Source organism: Camelus bactrianus, chromosome 10 (genome assembly GCF_048773025.1).
Source record: "Camelus bactrianus isolate YW-2024 breed Bactrian camel chromosome 10, ASM4877302v1, whole genome shotgun sequence".
Classification (NCBI taxonomy): Eukaryota; Metazoa; Chordata; class Mammalia; order Artiodactyla; family Camelidae; genus Camelus; species Camelus bactrianus.
The window spans coordinates 15,961,743-15,980,773 of record NC_133548.1 but is presented as its reverse complement, the minus strand read 5'-3'; the positions used below and the strand labels follow the sequence as shown (position 1 = coordinate 15,980,773).

The window sequence follows — 19,031 nt, the reverse complement described above, 5'->3', positions numbered from 1 at the left end:
CATGCCTCTATCCCAGCCTGTGCTGGGTGCGATTCAGAATGGGTCCCATGCTTGGGTGTCGGATTAGATGCCTGCCTGTGGCCAGGTCAGAAGGAAGAGGAGGCGGCCTTCTAAGTCCCTTCCTGCAGTTCTCACTTTCCCCCATTCGCATCCACTTCCAGCAGGTAACCTACATGTCTCGCCCACCCATCGGGCCAAAAAGAGGTGCAACCAAAACCATTTAAAATAAATCTATCTGCCCCCGCATGCGTTTATCCCACAAAAATCCCTTTGAGGAAAAGCACAGAGCTATTGCAGATAAACGGGTTCTAATTCTGTCTCCAACTGCCTTGTGTTATTCTCCACTGGCAGACCTGATACCCGGGGGGAGAGGGGTCCTTCCTCGATGGTTTGCTAATGGAACTGGTATGGGTGTGGGTGATAAGTAATGTTTCACCCAAATTGTTTTAGAAAGAAGCTGGGCATACATTCAATAAAGACACAGAAAAGTGGTGATACTGTTTCCTCCCAATATGCTGAGCCCTCCTCCTCTCCTAGCTACCTGTCTCGGGCCTTCCCTCTTCCCTTTTCTGAACCTCAGCCTGCTCAGTGCCTGCCATCCTCCTCCCAGCCTGGTCTCTCTCTGCCCCTTGATCACTCAGAGGCTTCCCTTCGTGAAAGCCACTCTACAATCCCCATGGAATGTTCTGGTTCTCTTGTTTTCCCAAGGGAGGGGGAGTGGAGAGAAAGGAGCAAAGGGGCATAGCTGTCCATGCCTAACGAGCCCAGGTGAATCAGGGTCAGCCCCACCCCATTGCTGGCCATTGGGTTTGACCCACCTTTGCAGCCCTATCTGGAACATGCTAATGAATTCATCACTGGGAAGCAAGGAAAAGAAAGACCTTCCATACGCACTTGGTCTTGAATTTAGTCTCCCCAAAGCAGGGCTTAGAGGACATGGTAAGGAAGAGGTCTAGTCCACTCCCTTCCCTCCGTCTTCTCCTCAGCTGCCCATGAACCTGAAACCTGCTTACACCTGGCCTTGACCCTGCCCCTTCTCTACAAAGCTCGAGGTTGCCCTTGAGATATTGGAGCTCTCCTCCACTTGAGCCTGCTCTTGTCCTTTGGATAAACGCTCCACCCCATCTAGGCAGGTGCTCTCAATTCCCCCAGGGAAGAGAACTTCTCTGGCTCCTTCAGCATGGCGATACTCAGAGGCCATGGTTCCAGGTAATATTTTGAAACTACTGCCTATGCATCTGTTACCTTTCCAATAAAGACCCGTGGCCACTGGTTGTAAGTCAGAGCCTGGCTCTAGGGTTAGAACTGTACCAGATTCAAACCCCCACTCTGCCTCTCATAAGCTGTGAGACCTTGGACAAATCACTTCTCTGAGTGGGTCTTCAGGGCTCAGCACAGAGTAGTGACTTACAATATGGTGACTAGGGTCCTTATCACTGTCATTGTTCCCTCTTACATCAGGATGAATCATGTGCTATGATGTTTGGGGTTCCCTGCTCTAACCCAGAATTCCTGGGGCTACCCTGGGTGAGGGTTTTCCTGTGACTTGTAATATAGAGCCACCAACACCGACACCACAGCTGGCGTGGAGACCTCTGCCTGATTCACCATTTCCTTCTCAGCCTGGAGAGAACCCCTGGGTACCTTCTTCTACTCCGCAGCTCACCTCACCTGGCTCACGAGGGAAAGGGAACTGCGTAGAGGGTTGGTTGGTTGGTTTGCCGCTGGAAAAACAGATTTCTTCTTGCTTGTCCCTGGTTTAAATCCTTGAGTTTCTGAAATAGCATTTCTGCTATCACCCACTTGCCAACAAGCTGCCCTGAGACACCAAGAAAGAGACTTGGGAGATTGGGATGGGAAACCAGGCTCCAGCCAGGGCTGTGCTGAGAGGAGACCACACCCGGCTGAGGAGGAGCCACCACTAGACTGGTTTCTATGGCAACGCCTGGCTTCCAGACCTAAGTCTGGCTTCCTCCCACCTCCTCCCAGGTAGGCGCCTGCCTCCCTCTCAGGTTTGGAGAAGCTGCTGAGGTCCCCGCCAGGGGCCATCTGTGCCGGCTCACCTTCAGGAGGCAAGGGAGGGGAGCAGGGGTTAGTTCTCCAAGGCTGGTACCAAGAAAACGCCCAGCCCCCTAAAGCCATCCACAACCACATCCCGCTGCTCTGTCCTTGCCAGGCATCTGCCCAGGGAGGGAGACAGGAGAGATGCTAGGGTTCCGAGCTCTTGAAATGGTGGTGCTTCCAATTGGTTCTAAAAATATAGAAACTCTTGTGTGGAAAATTACCATCAGCTCCATTAGTAATTAAGCAAATGAGAAGAGACTGACTCAGAGCCTCAGGTAACACTGCACATACTGTCTGGAGGTGGGTGGGGGGCTGTCAGGACACCAGATTCCAGGGCAAGGAGGGCAGGTACATATGGATGTGCATTTGGTTTGTTTCACGCATGAGACTGGAGGCCAAAGGTATGTGTGAAAAGCCTCGATTAGCGAATCACAAAACGTTAAAGCTTGAAGAGTGATCATTTTGTCTAAATTTATTTTACAGATATGGAAACAAGCCCAGAGACAAGTGACTTACCCAGGACCATGGAGGTGGCAGCGACAAAGCCCAGCTGGGCTGCAAGTTCTCAGCTCTTAAAAGCAATACTCTAGACTTGATTCATTTTATAGGCAGGAGCAGAGTTTGTTATTTAAAGTGCTTCAGTGGGAAGCCCGGTATAAAGCATCAATGAACTCTTCTTCTCTCTTCCATGTATATAAATCCAGACTCTCAGATATTAGTTTTGGGCTCTGGGGACCATATTCAGAGTTACCTCTGAAACATAGTCTACACAATATTTGGCTATGTGGGATAAAACCTGCTTCTGCTATTTTATTATGAATATAAAAATCCTGGCTGTCTTTAAAATATCATAAATAAGTATATAATATAAAATAAAGAATAATGTGCATAGTCCTGGAAAGCGAAGGCTTTCTTTATGGCTCATTTATCCTTTTTAAGAGCCTTTGGTTTTAATTCCCTGTGACCTGGTTGATTTCCGACTAACCTGAAAATTCAGGCCCTGCCTCAGGCTTAATGCCTAAGCCTCTTCTTCCAGAAGCCAGGGCTGTAGCAGCCACCAGGAGGGCCTAAGATGACAGGACTCTGGAAGAACCCTCCTCCAGCCCCCGCCCACCACTACCCAGAGCAGAGGTGAAACCTGGGCCACTGTACTTGATTCTTTCAGTGATGGGAATATTTCTTTTGGGGATGTTAGAGAAAGAGAAGTCTCTAGCTTCTACCTAATTTTCCTTTTTAGAATGAAGTTAAAGCCCCAAGAGGCCTTGCTTCAGAACATTCACACCAGCATTTCTTTTAACAGAAAAAAAAAAAAAAAAGAAAGAAATTACTAAATATACATCAACAGGAGAGTGGGACTGTGGTATATTCATACAATGGAATATAATATAACAACAGAAAAAATAAATGAACTAGATACATATATCTGCACGGATAAAGCTCAAAATTTTAATGTGGAGCAAAAGTAGTGTGATACAATTTAAAATTAAAAGCATATCAAATATTCTATTGTGCTCAGAGTTTCTATATCTATGTAGTAAAAACATAAAGAAAGGCTTGGGGTGAGAAACCCCAAATTCAGGATGGTGACCTCCTGACCAAAGGGCTGAGGGGATTTTAACTCTATTTGTTAAGTTTTATAAAACGTGGCAGGAGTTCATGACTGTTTATCAAATTGTTTTTCTGCATTTTATGTCTAAAATATTAAGGAAAGGGGGGGAAAAAACCACCAGGAAACTGACTCTGTTGGAAATTATTTATTTACCACTGAAAGGTTTTGCTCCAAAGTGTGACACCAGACATATGACTACGTCTCATGCGTCTTTTTTGTGCTTTAGTTCATGACTGCAAAACAGACACACACTTAGCATTGACAACAGGAAACACAGGCAGCAAAAAGAAATCACAAGGACTCTCTTCTGGTGGTCCTCACTTCCATCTGGTATAAGCTTCTGCAGCCTGCAGCCCAGGACGCCCTTATATCCCAAAGGAATTGCCCCTGAAGAGCTGCTCTCCCGTCTTGCACTCTCTACATAATGTCATGTGGGGTGATTTGTGACTCAGTCTACACTAAGAGTCATATCTCCAATTGAAATGGACAGATGCACACAATTGATCAGTTGGTGCTCAAAAAATACACACGGATTTGATGCAAGAAGTAGGGTCACAGATTAATGAGACTGGACACCCAATTCTCTAGCCCCATCACTGTGTGTGTGACAGAGCCAGATCACCTTGTGGGCGACAGCCCGCTCTGAGATGGCTTCTCACTTTATTTTCACCTCTGCTTCATGCACTTCTTAGAAAAGGCTCCCTGGCAAAGGACAAGGTGTTCCTTTCAAAGAAAGATCCAGTGTCTTCGCACAGACTCAGTTACTCTAATTTGGTAGCAGATTGCAAATGGATCTGGTACCAGGTAAGCTGATGCAAAGATTACTGAAGACTTTGATCTGGCTGTCTGATATCTCTGGGTAATTTAAAATTCACCAAGACGGAGTTTTGGTGGGGAAGCACAGCTTTTCTATCCTCTCTCTCATTAATTACACTTACATAGCGAGCTATAATTGTCATTAGGTGAATGGTAAAACTCAGTGTCATGAATTTCTAGGCCAACTGCTGACATGTCTGATGACTTTACCTATAGCTCTACAACTATTTCATCTGTCACATCATTCATAGAGACAGCTGCCGTGTCATTAGTCCTATTTGACAGGTGGCCGCCAAAAGGACCTAGGAATTCTGGTTCCCAGAAAAATATTATATCCGCTCAGCAGGGCTCATAATACACTTAATGATGTGGGCAGCTATTTGGAATAATACGGTAGTGATTTGAAACCTAGCTGCTGGTTATTTACTGATTAAGGTGACAGGCCCTAAAACGGGAAGGAAGGAGGCACATTTGCAAAGGACCTCATTTCCTTCTCCACCTCCACAGAGTCAGACTAAATGAATACATGCCCCAAACTGAATTCCTCCTCAAATGACTGCTATGCTGAGAAGGGACGGGTCTGACTCAGAGGGTCCCTTTGGTGATGCTGGTGGACGTGACAACCAGTGCCCAGTAACTAACAGGAGATCCCACCTCTCCCTGGTCATAGAAGGTCTCCCCGAGTATAATATAAACTGATTTTGCGATGAGACAATACAATTATTTAATAGAAAGCACAAAATTCAGTCCAAGAGAAGGAGCGGAAAAGCACAAATAAAAACATTAAGAATTCAAATATTTAAATAAAAAATGGAAGTTCCCAAATTGCACACTGACAGTTAAGGTGTCCAGCATTGACACTGGCTGCCCCAGGTGTTGGGGGCCCGATGAGGACTGTGAAACCCCGTCTAGGATGTTGTAAGAGGGACTTCTTCAAGAGCAGTGCCCCAGCCTCAGCATTAAAACCACTCAGTCCTTGTTAAAAATGCAGGCTCCTGGGGTTCAGCCGGGAATACGGATTTGGAACGTATAAAGCAGGGTCCCGGAATCTGCTGGTGATTCTTCACACACTAAGGTTTGAGAACTGCTGGGCAAGTTGCTGCTTGGATTAGAAGCATGATTTAATGCTGGCTAAGATTCCGTCCCGCCCTGACAGTCTCTAATTCTTATGAGATGATCCAAGAGATTTCATTTCCTTCCACACTTATGAAATGCTTATTTTTGAAAAGCCCATCCTTTGCATCCATTATTCCCCAAGTTAAGCTTTCTCTGAGTCTGGCCCGACCCCCGCTGCAGTACCTGCACATGAGCTGTGTTTGATAATTTGATAAGCATCTCTTCAATAACCCAGAACGAAATGCATTCCTCAGTGACCCAGATGTCCCGTCTCTGCCCTGCCCTGCCCAGCCTTGCTCATTTTTTAGAAACGAGAGTGTGATGGGAGAGGAATAGGGTCCAGGTCTCTGCACATATGTCTGTCTTCTGGTGTCAGAATGTGGATAGGGCACAAGAGGAGGTCACAGAGGACAGCTGGGGCTGGAGGGACGGGCTGTGCCCAAGGAGGGAGGCAGCCCCGGTGGCCGGCTACAGGTGCAGCTGGTGCCACATGGCGATCTGCCGGCGCGGGTTCTTAAGCATCTCCTCCCAGTGGCTGCGCTCGGAGCCCGAGGCGTGGAGGCCCAGGCTGCAGCGCCCGAGCGTGCAGCTCTGCCCCTCGGCACCCTGGCTCAGCACGTCCAGCTCCACGCTGGAGGCCTGCAGCAGGTCATCCGGCAGCTCAAACATGATCATCTCGTTCCACACAGGGTTGATCTTGTGCTTGGCTCGTTTCGTCTGCTTCTTCTTCAGTTTCTGAGCCTGGTGCTTTAAGGTCACCCGGACTGAGACATCTGAGGAGGGGCAGAGGGGAAAAGAGACAGAGGGAAGGGCCAAGAGTGAGCTTCTGGAGTGTGGTGGGACCCTGGAGGATGCTCCCTTTTGGGGATGGGGAGACAGGGTCTCTGGCTCAAGATCTGCATTGAGGCCCCCTCTCTCCCACCCCTCCCCCTACCTCATGGGCCATGTATTCATTCAACAGTTATGGCACCATATGGCACGCCCTGGTCTCAACATGGGGATACGACAAAAGCTCCTGTCTCAAGTATGGAAAACAGACCATAGCACAACATATAAGGCTGGTCAATGAGTGGCTCCTGATTGGGTCAGGCTGAAGGATGGCCAGGAAAGCTTTGTCGTGAGCCCTTCCGAGTGTCTTCATGTCCCACATCATACCAAGCCCAGGATGACAGCTCAGATGTCCTGCAGCTTGATTTTAAACTCAGACCAGAAAAACAAACCCATCCTCTCATCATCACCCCTTTGGGTCTCCATCCAAGCATGTTTGTCTACTATTAAGACAGTAGGTCTCCTGCTAGTTGGTTGAGTTCTCATCTGTTCTTTTGCAAGTTTTACTCGAGGATCCTGACTTCATGTGGAGGGTGAGGGCAGCCTGCCTTGACCCCCACGGGCCCTACACCAACAGAGCAGCCTCCAGGAAATCGGTAAACAGGTCACTAAACATGCTTTCCTGTAGCATCAGGATCAGGACTAGGGCTGTGTTTTCCTTAGTCAAGGTTTCCCAAGCCAGTGTGAGAATAATTGTTACTCTCTATTTATTGCTATAATTATCACCCCCAGGTGGTTAGTTTGTTATTTCAGCAGAGATATTTGAGAGATAAAGTGTTGAGCTATAATTGTCCTGATAGGAGCTATAAAAACAGGGGGTGGGGGGAAGAGAAGGAGGCAAAGACGTGTCTGGGACAGGGATGGGGATGAGGACAAAGCATTGAATTCTGACCTCTGACTCAGGAACATCAGCCAGACCAACTCTTCTGATTTCATTTGCCCCAAATCTCTTGCTCAAATGTTCTGAATGTGGAGGCAATTCTTGTTTGTTTTCTGCCACACATATCTATTTATTTATATCCTGCTATGAGCACTTAACTCAGTCCAGGTATCATACGACTAACCAATGCTGCTTTCATGCTCTGATGAGAGAGCCTGTTTGGTCCCTAAGACTTGGAGCCTGTGCTGGGGAATCCAGAAGGAAAAACCGAGGCTTCCAGAATGTTGAAGTGATGTTTATTTGGATATGTGGGGTGCAGATGCCCTAAGCTTCAGGCCGCCTCAGTCCATGCTCCCACACACCTTCTGCCATCACCCACACTCAGCTGGTGTGGGGATGGCAGGTTGGTAAAGGCTGAGAAGAGAGAGGAGCTTAGGGTGGGCATAGGGAGCACAGTGGTAGCCAGCTGAGACTGGAGGAGGAGACCTCGGGCTTCCCAACACTGGCTCATAAGGTGGGTCCAGCCAGGTCTGGGTGATGAGGGCTGGGCCAAGTTTCCCCTCCAGCCCAGATACTCCACTCTGTGGCTACAGTCTGACCCTGGGCTTCCTATGACTCATGGGGAAGTCTTCTCATGGTGGATCTGCAAGGTAGGGGAGCCCCAGGTTGCTTATACCTGGGCCCTAATGGATGGGCTTGGCCCAGGATATAAATTTAAAGAAGAGAATGTGTCCTTCAAAAGCGGTTCGTGAATTTGGGGTGGAAGACACAGCTGAGGCTGACTCCACAATGGACTCGTGTTCTACCTCCCTGCTTACCTGTCCTCACTGTCTCCCTGCCGCCACCTCCCTATCTGCACACATTCTGAGAGGCAGAAAGGGGTCCTGGCTCCCCTCCCACACCTCACTCACCCTTCCCCAGGAGCTCCTTGGACTGGTTAGAGTGGAGGTTCTTGGCCTTAATCAGCACTACTAGGAGGCGATTGGCAGCCGGGAGGTAGCTGATGGACAGAAGGACCTCTCCAGTTCCAGCAGACGGCTCCTGAGACAGAAGAGGGGATGAGGAGGGAGCTTCATTTAGGGATGCTTCTGATCCATGAACTGTTGCTGAGGCTGGGGTCACACTGGGCTTGTATCCAGCAGGCCTCCTCGAAACCATTTACCTATCAATGCTGGTTTCTCCACCTTTGCGGAAAGGAGGACGGCACAGAGGAATTCTATGTAGCATGTGTTTCAATATGAGTGTGTTTCGTTTGCCACAAGAGGTAATTTTTCCAAATAGCTTATATTCAAACCCAGCATATGAAACGGACCAAAGAGATGCCATTCAGGATGTGGCAAGGACAGAGGGCCAGGACCCTCTCTTACTTTCATTACCAACCACTGCCCACCCCCACCCCACCCCTACTCTGGCTCCTGTGGCATCTGTGTAGAACCCTAGGGTTCTAGGGAACACAGTTTGAGAACCACTGCACTGATAGATCAGTTTCCTGGGACAGTGGGGAGTTGTAAGACCTAACTCTGTTTGAAGAAAGAGTCCCTCCAGCCCCCACAGGACTGAGAGAGTCAATAAAGTGATGTACTAATGCTGAGCAGGGCCTGGCTTGGTCAACAGAATGGCCAACCTTGTCAACAAAAGGCCGGGCATACGATGGGAGGAAAGGCACCAGAGATGCTGGCAGTAACTGCGCTTTGCGGGAGGTGCTGATGCCTCTGCGAAGCTTCCAGCATGTCTGTCCCTGCTCTGTAGCTTTACAGTGTTTCTACTGAGATTCCTCCAAGAACTTGCTTGCAACTTGAACAAATACATTGAGGGACAAAAATGACCAAGAGTCCCTGTAGGAGGTGGTCACAGTCCAAGGGCAGTGCTAAGGGGACAGACGTTGGAATCTGACTATCTGGATCTGAATGCCAATCTGATCATTTAGTACCTTTGTGATCTTGGGTAAGTTATTTCACTTCCCCAAACCTCCATTTCCTCATCTGCAAGATGGAAATAATATCTCCACCTGATGGGATTGTGAAAATTAAATGAACATTTACTTAATGGCTTAGAGCAGTGCCAAGCACACACTACAGCATCTGCCTCCTTGCTTTGACTATTACTGTTAGTTATCAAGGAAGGGCAATCACAACTTATTGAGATTATTAAGTGGGAACATTGCTTCTGGGTGGATGGAAGCCAGTCTGGATTTCTGGAGTGAGGCTGGATGGAGGAGCTGGCCAGCGCTCTGCCTGGGTCACACCTCTTATCCAGGAAAAACGTCTTCAATACAACCCCAGCAATTGAACTAGCCCTAACTGGCTAGTCATGTGATGGAATAATTCCGGACAACAGGAGTAAGAGGGATACAGATCTCGTTCCAATTTTAAGCAGAATACCCTAATGCTCGGAGAGGGCACTTCACTGCCTGAGGTCATGCAGACAGTAAGCAGCAAAACTGAGCCTTGGGGTTCTGGTCTGATAGCAAAGCCCAAGCCCTAAGCCCATGGTTCTCCAGCATCCTCCGCGGGCAGATCTCTCATCACACTGAAGGAACTGAGGCTCAGACACATGCCCAGAAAGGTGGCAGCAGAGCTGGGATGGGCACCAACCTCCTGATTCAACGGCACTTATTGGACATCCTCTGTTGGCCAGGGCTGTGGCCACAGGGGGACCCGACTTGAGTCCTCATCCCCCCCCCCAGGACAGGTGAAGGGCTCATCACCTCTGTGTGGGGTGCCAGCAGCACCACAGCTGGAGAAGTTTAACAGCAGCTGCCCCCTCAGTTCTGCTGCTTAAAGTACCTGCTGACAAAAATAATCCTCTTTACTTCTCCATCCTCTTCCTGGTTTTCCCCACCCCCTATCTTTCTCTCGAATGCTCAAAGAATCATTCAAGCTGCCCTCAGAGTGGGTCATTCTGTAGTCCCTGGTGACGCACATGTCACTTTTGGACGAGTGTCTTCCGGTGAGAACTGGGGCGCTGCTGACACCTCCTTTAACCCATTCTGACCGAGAGGAGAAATCATGCAGGCTACAGCGACTGATGGCTCTACTACTTTGCTCACATCAGCCTGCACCCTCCAGCTGGGGCGAGAGGCTCCCTAGCCTGGCCTTGGGGCTCTCTCCTGCCACGCACACTGAGAGAACCATCTCCATCTGAGATCGTTCACATTTGGGGCAAGCAGGTGCAAGTGGACGGGAAAGTACATTTGTGGAACAGTGATAGCTACAGAGAGCGTGATGATTATTAGGATGGACGAGCCATGAAGGCAGGCCTTTGTCCTCATCACTCTGTGTCCCCAGCTCCTGGCATAGTGCCTGACCCACAGAGGAAACCAGACAAGGTATCTGTGGAATAAATGCACAATTTCTGTTCTTCTAGGGGAAAGCATGGAAGTAGATTACGTGCCTGAGACTTCTGCCCAGATAGGCTGGATTTCCACCTTTTGGGAGCAGCACCAAATTCTCCAAAGCCCTAGGGGGAGCCCCTCCATCTCTGGAGAGAGCTGGTTTACCATCTGGATAAACCGAAGTATCGGGCTCCTCTTCCCAGGGGCCCCAACTGTGATTCCACACAAGTCCCAGATCGCCCACTAATTAGTGTGCTTTGGAACAGCCTGGTTTTCAGCTGAGAGTGGCTGTCAACGTTTATCAATTTTCTGAGCCTGGAGAGATCATAGGAAAAAGCGGAGCAGGTGGAAAGTGAGTGTACTTCCCCACCCCGCAGCGTCCATCAGGAAAGGCGCCTGCCGACTACGCCACATACACACTGCCAGGCACTTACATCGCCCGGCAGCTGGAGGACAACGCAGGATGTACAACTAGATCGACCTGGCCTCAAGGCCAAGCCTGCCTTGTCCCACCTGGGCGACCCTGTGCAGGTTACTGAGCTGTGCAGAGCCTCAGTTCTCCTGCCTGTAAATGCGGCAGTGCTGATGCCATTTCTGCTTGGCTGACTGGGGACAGAACTTGGTGCAGCAACTGATAGATGGCAAGTGCTCAAAACTTAGTGCTCTTTTCAGGATTTTTATTACTCTACCATGGGGGTCATGACCCTGATCCTATAAAAGGTAAACTTTTTTTGTAAAAGGCCAGAGAGCAACTATTTTAGGCTTTGTGGGCTAAACTGTCTCCAGATAAGGCACTGACCAGCTGGTTGAGAGACTGGCCATCCAGAAGGTTCCTTTTCGGCACCATCATGGCAGGTCGTCAGACAAGGCCTTGACCCTGGGGCCTAAATAGACATACAGTGTCCTGCAGCCCTGACTTTCCTGGACCCCCTCGCTGCCTTGGCCTGTGGGGAACCATGGTTTGCTCTCTAAGAAACCGCTCCCTGAACATCTCAAGAGATGCTTGTTTCCCATTCATGGCTTCTATTGCAGCAAAGGGGTGGGGAGAACCCTCCCGGGTTAGAACCAACACCCCCCAACCCTGGTCACTCCTTCAAAGTCCAGCACATTCACCACTGCACACCAGGCCTTCTAGAACACCCCATCAGAGCACTCTGGTTAGGCCCTCCTAGTCATCTTAGGATTCATCATATGTCAGATTTCACCATCATCATAGCTGTCTGTCATCATTGTCACATCATCCGTTCCGATTTCTCCCTCTGGCCTGTACTTCCTATGAGGAGAGGGGCTCTGCCTGGTGCTCGTCTGTCCCCGGCAGTGCCTGGCACACAGTAGGTGCACAAGGGATACAGATGCTTTTAAATGGGGATAATATTGTCAGCACCAGAGCCAGTATCCTCATAATGTGTTTTCCGCCTGCGAGGCCAGGGATGGAAGTGTCTTTGAATGGCAAGCTTGAAGCAAAACTAGATACCAGGGAATCCCAAATCCTGGGTTATAGGTCTGCTCCAGTCCTCCATCCTATTCAAGACTCCACCTGACTTTTAAACTCCACCTCCCTCCACAGACCCCCATCTCCTGACTGGGAAGGTCTCTGAAGCTTGGTCTGTGAGCGCTGGCCTGGTCCTGCCACTCCACGCTCCACGAACGGGTTTTACCTTTCCCAGTGAGAGGCGATCCTACCTTAACTGAAGTCTTCAGCTCGCCCCACTGGGCGGCCCCTAGAGGCACGGACACCCCATCCAGGCCCAGGCGCAGCTCCCCGACTACACTGTGGCGGGAGAAGCGGTCACAGGTCCGCAGTGTCAGGGTCAGGGTCGCGGCAGGGAGCTCCTCCTCCACCAGAGGGAGCACCAGACCTTCCTCCCACGTGGTCCGCAGCTGCCGCTTCTTCAGGGCCGTCTGGGCCTCCACGGAGCCCATCCTGTTGGCCACACTGCCCTGGACATAGCAGTCACAGCCCCCATCGTGGTCACTGATCACAGCTGCAGCCAAGGAGAAAGCAGCACAGACATGGGGCTTCTCACGGATGGGGCGGGGGCGGGGAGGGGGCGGGAGAAGCACAGCCCTGTTTAGAGCTGCAGAATTCTGCTTAACGGTCACGACCCTGGGTGTTGGGAAGACCCCGGGGCTGAGCACCCTGGCTTTGTGGAATGCCTTCCAATAAGACATTTAGAAATAGGAGATCCTCCCCATGACTCTGAGGCTTCCCCAAGGCGCCAGGGCCCACAAACTGCTGCTGCTTTTTATTAGTGTTGCTACTGATACCACAATTCATTTGTTCTCCGTTTTAAATATTTCCCACACAATCACTTTTGAATCAGTTGGCCGCTATCTCATGACTGTTGTTTTACATTCTGAACTTTGGTGTTTTTAATGCTTCCCAGTGTGGAAATTTGCACCTGTGGTGCTTTTATGACTGGTTCCTCAATGACAGTTTGTGAAGTGGTAGCTGTCGTTACCCAGGAAGAGAAGATACAGACCCCAGGCCGTGTGCCCTAATAGAAAGAGCCTTCCACCAAGCTTTAAGGGAACTGGGCTTAGTCCTGACTTTGGCACCAATTAGTTGGAGTGATCTTAGACAGGTCACCTGGTGGTATTAGACTTCAGCTTCCTAATCTATAAAATGAGACTGTTGTGAAGATCACATGTCATAAAGTATATGAAAATGCCAAAAAAATCAAAATAAAAACCTTTAAAGAAAGCAAAAAGAAAAAAATTCTTCCTCAAAAAAAAATTAAATACAAAAGGCCAATTTATCCTGTCCTTCAGCTTCCAGCACTTAGGAGCCATAAAGGAGCTCATTCTTGACCCCAATTCCTTTGCAAAGTCTTAGCTTTGCTTGCTGATGGTAAAGTGAATTGTCAGGGTAGGGAGACTGGGGACATCTTGGCTCTATAGGCAAGACTACCGGGTTCTAGGAATACGGAAGCTTTGCTGACCATTCAGAACACTTTCTGTATCCAACACAAAGACCTGTTCAATATCAAAAGCACCTATGGCAGAGATGACTAGCTGTTCACCAAGACCCAGTCCCTCTTTTTTCTAGGCAACTGCTAAGCCATACTTTCCAGACTCCTTTGCAGTCAGTGGTCATGTGACTGAGTTCCAGCCAATGGGAAGGGAACAGGAGTGACAGATGCCAAGTGTAGGTTACTGTTTGTAAGCAGCAGTTGTGCCCTCTCCCTGTTCTCCCCATCCTTCCACCTGCTAGATACAGATCACAAGGAGTCCTGAGGGGACTATGGAGCTACAAATGGAAGGAGCCTAGTCCCTGAATCACTATTTGGAGGAAAGATGTCTGCCAACCAGGAATCTCCACTTTGAACTGTTATATGAGAAAGAGGAAAAACCCTGTGTGTCTGAGCATCACACGCTTCAGGGTCTTGTTTGTTACAGAGTGCAAATCTAGCAGCCAGTGCTCCCTCCAGCCACAGATGCTCCTGTCCTGTCTGCACAGCTCCACCCAGGAGACAGATATGCAGAAGTTCATGAGCATCAGCTAAAAGCATACCTTCCAGGCGAGTCACAAACAGTTCAGCCTTCTGTCGGTCGTAGTCAAGACAATAGTGAAGTTTGGGGGCTTGGTTCCAGCTGGCAACCTTCTCTGGGTTCCAGGTTTCCATGACACAGACATCTTCCACCACACCTGTTGCGAAGGTAAAGCCATGACCTCCATCCATGCTGGGGTCCTGTTTTTTGAATCACATTTTTTCCATCTCTGCCACCTATACCTAACCCAAAACTTCTTATCTGGGTACAAAATCATAGTGGCTGCACCAAGGCAACACCTGTGGTTCTGGACATTACCTTTCAAGGGACCATCACAGCCCAGTGGGCGAGACATGGGCTTTGATGTCAGACATGAGCTGTTACATAATAGTTATGTGACACTGGACAAGTTACTTGACTTCTTTGAACCTCAGTTTCCTCATCTTTATAATGGGGATGGGAATAGTTCCTTCTCCCTGGAGTTACTGTAAGCATGAAGTGAAATAAAGTCAGAAAAGTACTTAGCCCAGGACCTGGCCTCTGGTGAGCTGTCAGTAGGGGAAACTGTCACAGCCTTGTGGTTCTGGTCACCCTGTTTCAGGCAAATCATTTCTCAGAATGTCTCCAGATCTACCTTTCCCAGAGTCCAATCCCTGCTCCCCAGGAGTTCATGGCTAGAAATAAATGTCAGAGAATGAGTCAGGAGAAGATGCTAGAAGGCGAGGTTAGAGACAGTGGATTCGACCTTAGTGGATGTGCAATAAATACTTGCTGAATGAATGAATGACTTTATCTTTAATTCAGAAGTCCCCGAAACTACAAATGTTGCTCATTGGTTCCCTTACTTGGACAGAAGCCAAACATCTGGAAGATCCTCAATATTCAAACATAATACAAGAATGAAAGGATCAAGCAATGCAGCAGACTCCACTCGAAGCAAATTGGAATTTAAAAATTTTTTGATTTTCAGAACGAATTTAAAGGGCAGAAATATAAAAGGAGTATTTAATTCCCAAAATGGTTCATTTTGGGGTTCCTGAAAGTAGTGAAAAATCTCCCTGGTGCATCTAAGCAGGGAACAGATTGACCAGGATGTGAACCGAAATGTATAAAGTGAGACAAACTTGCACCCAGGACCTGGGTGGCTTCCAAGGACACCACATGGACCAGTACAGCAGGCGAGCGCCAGAGGGGGCTTGCCTGGTGCCCAGAGCTCTCAGACTGTCCCAGGCTTTGAAAACAGAAACAAACCTGGACCAGACCAAAGGCGGCACCACTCAGAGACGCAGTAGGGGATTCAGCTTCAAGAACTGAGACTTCGAGCTCTACAAGGGATTGATGAGGATCGTTGCTGGTCCAAATGGACCGAGTTCAACACATCATGGGGACAGTGTCTGACCGATCTGGTGTACTCCTCCTCTGCATTCTCTTGGTTCTGGTCAGTATTTGCTGAGCCAGTCAGCTCTTGTTAGATCCCAGTGGAATCAGAACTTGATTGTTGCCTTCTTGGGGGGTGGGGGTCAGGGCAAAAGGAATAAGGAACTGAAAAGAGGAAACAAACTATTGTGTTCTGAGTTCTTCAAAGTTCCAGGTTCTGAAGTGCTCTGCTGCTCCCCTTGGTGGAGGGTGTTCGATCCTGGCTTCATTCTAGTTCTGAGAAATCTGGGGCTCTCAAGAAAGAGGAGCTCTTCTGTAGTTACAATTGTGGTTATGATTATGCTTATAGTTATGAGGACCACTCCCAAGGGTCCTCATGCAAATTGTTCCCCACCCTCCAAGCTTAAGCTCTTGCATCCTCAATGGGTCTATATTAATTTAAGATGTGGACTGGCAAGACAAGGAAGCAATCTAAATGTCCATCAACAGATGACTGGATAAAGAAGTTGTGATACACACACACACACACACACACACACACACACACACACACACACAGTGGAATACTACTCAGCCATAAAAATGAATAAAATAATGCCATTTGCAGCAACATGGATGGACCTGGAGATCGTCATACTATGTGAAGTAAGCCAGAAAGAGAAAGAAAAATATCACATGATATCACTTACATGTGGAATCTAAAAAAAGAACACAAATGAACTTATTTACAAAATAGAGACAGACTCATAGACATAGAAAATAAACTTATGGTTACCAGAGGGGAAACAGGGTGGGGAGGGATAAATTAGGAGTTGGGGAGTTGCAGATACTAACTACTATATATAAAATGGATAGACAACAAGGCCCTACTGTATAGCACAAGGAACTATATTCAATACCTAATGGCCTATAATGAAAAGAATATGAAAAATTATATATATATGAATCACTATGCTACATACCAGAAATTAACACAACATTGCAAATCAACTATACTTCAATTTAAAAAACTGGGCTGGCAAACCTGGAGGCTAAAAGTCAACCAGGATTTGTTCCTGCCAAAGGCACTATCTGAATTTGTTCTTGAAGAAATGCCAGCGTAATCACGGTGGTTCTGGGCTGTGCCAGGCGGGAGGCACCTGTTCGTTGACCAGTGTGGGTACCAGACCCAGGCCAGGAAGATGCCTTAGAAGTGGGGTCAGTGTCAGAGCCTGTTCTGCTGCTTCTGCTTCCACCATCTCCCTCTCCAGCCACACAAAACAAAACCCCAAACCACAGGACAATCCATTGTCCTGGCTGTATTTTTTTGTCTCCTGAGAAAAGCCTGCACACTCCTTTGGGTTAGGAACTGTCTCTGCTTCCATAGCTGCCCCAGTGCCCAGCACAGCACTGGACACCTAAAGGCATTCCACTCTGGATGCTGATGCTGAGAAGGAGAATAGAAACAATAATAATTAAGGAGATGTCCTGATGACATCCTTGTTTCAGGCCCTGAGTTAAACACTTCATATGCATTATGTTATTTACACTTGACCATAGCTCTACTGGGCAGGTGATAGTGGATCCCATTTTATGCACAAGGAAATGGAAGCCCAGAAAGACTAGCGACATGATCAAGGTCTCACAATGGGTATATAAAAGGGGAGAGAATTAAACCCATGATTCTGAAGCCCATAGCTTAACCATGACTCTTTATTCCCTCTCCATAGTTGCACACACCACTTGAAAGGGATTCTCTCTTTCCCAGGGGAGAGCTGGAGGCCTCGGGAGAAGCAATGTGGCAACACGCAGCCAGAATAAAGGACCGTAATTCCAAGGTTCTGTGCCCACTGCTTGCCCAGTGTCAAATGCCATGGACGCTGGGGCTGGCCACGCCCAGCGTCTACAGAGAAGCTTTCAGACCCCGATGAGTACCGCCCACAGAAGAGTGAGGGGCAGGAGAGCCCTACCATTCTGAGGAAGGACGAACAGCTCCTCTGTGACCTGCCTCTTGAGGCGGCTGTCATTCGGAGCCTGGGGGCTAGCAGGTGCATCGGGCTCCGCTGTGGTCCTCAGCGTGTAGTCGGCATAGTTGATGACTTCCGGGGCTGTCACAGCCGGCCTGGGTCCATAGATGTCTGGGAACTTGAGGAGGGCTCGGGGCTGGACGGGCTCTGTGGACTTTTTGACATTGAACTGCAAACACAAGTCACTCTGATTAGTCCACGAGAGGACCTCCTGCCTGTTTTCCCCCCATAGCAGGAAGACTAGACGACGCGACCTCTCATGGGAGGCAGAGGAAGGACAGTGGGTTCTTTCTACTCTGAGGAGTACAAACTGGGAAGGTAAAATGTCTTCCCCAAGCTCAGCAGAATCCACGACATCGTGAGTCATCCCAGGGCCTGCTGCGATGTCAGCCCTGTTCATTCAACTCCCTGTCCATCCATCCCCCGTGCGCCCTGCAACTGTGACCACAGGTGTTACCTGGGCCAATGGCGGGCAGTCTTCCCTCTGCTACATCATCTGTGCATGCCTCTTTGTTCTCTCTTCTCCTCGTCCTGCTCTCATTTCTTCTCCCCCTCCGCTTCTCCACCCCATACCTCAGAAATGTCAGTGGTCCCATCATGCTCAGAACAAAGTCCAAACTCCTTGCAGTGACTATAAACGCTTGCCCAGCCTGGCCCTGCTCACTTTTCTGACATCACCCCAAACCCCTCGCCAGCCACTGAGCTCCCTGCTTCTCAAACAGGCTGAACTCTCCTGAATCTGGCTTCTGGCCCCCAATCCCTCCTCCCAAACCACCCACCCCATCTCCACCTGCTCTAAATTAAGCCCCTCCTTCAAGCCTGTCCCTCCCTATCACCACATCCCGCGCTTTGCTTTACAGCATTGCTCACACCTTATGTTGTTTCCATCAGCGCCTGGCCTCTTTGTGGTCCCTCTCTTGCACAAGTGTGTGAGCTACAAAGCAAAGGGGTTATGTCTTGTCTTGCTCCTGCTGTGTCCCAGGCACAGTGTCTGCTCATAGGGATCATGCAATACACACTTGCGGCTAGGGCTGCCAGATTCAGTTGTGTGGTTTGTGCACTGCACAAAGATGCCTGGATGAGGAGCAAGTGGGGGCTGAGATACAGCTGGTGCACCGCTTGCTCAGCTGTGTGCCCTGGGGCAGGGCTTGGTCCACCTGGAGGAAGGTCAACTCCTGGACATCCTGCCCTGGTTGAGACTCTGTCCCCAACCATTCCTGAGGGGAGCTGAGGTTGCCTGGAATCAGAAAGTAGGGGCAGTGGCCGTATCAAGCCTAGACCAGCCTGGCCCCAGAGCCCACTGCCCCAGTGGCCCCTAATCTTTTTTCTGCCTTCAGGTCTTTGCCAGGCAGGGACCACCTCTCAGCAATGCTGACCATTGTTATGCACTTCCACTAGTCGCCCCCGGGAGGAGTTGGATGATTTGCAAAGCCAGGTCCCCTTTTGTACCTCCACCCCATGGAGAGCGTCCTTGGAAATCGAAGGGCCCAGAATTCTAGTACTGACCCA

At 49.1% G+C, this 19,031-nt stretch overlaps 1 protein-coding gene across 1 annotated transcript in view; it reads right to left on the bottom strand.

The window, feature by feature from the left end:
- Positions 1-3,803: 3,803 nt before the first annotated feature.
- SYT13 (synaptotagmin 13) overlaps positions 3,804-19,031 on the bottom strand; it is a 35,881-nt gene continuing 20,653 nt past the window's right edge. Inside the window, exons 2-6 of the mRNA XM_010964634.3 lie at positions 17,466-17,691; positions 14,162-14,296; positions 12,331-12,632; positions 8,225-8,354; positions 3,804-6,378 (exon numbers count right to left, since the gene is read on the bottom strand). Of these exons, the coding sequence (XP_010962936.2) occupies positions 6,074-6,378; positions 8,225-8,354; positions 12,331-12,632; positions 14,162-14,296; positions 17,466-17,691 (1,098 nt within the window). The 3' untranslated portion in view covers positions 3,804-6,073. The remainder of the gene's footprint in view (positions 6,379-8,224; positions 8,355-12,330; positions 12,633-14,161; positions 14,297-17,465; positions 17,692-19,031) is intronic.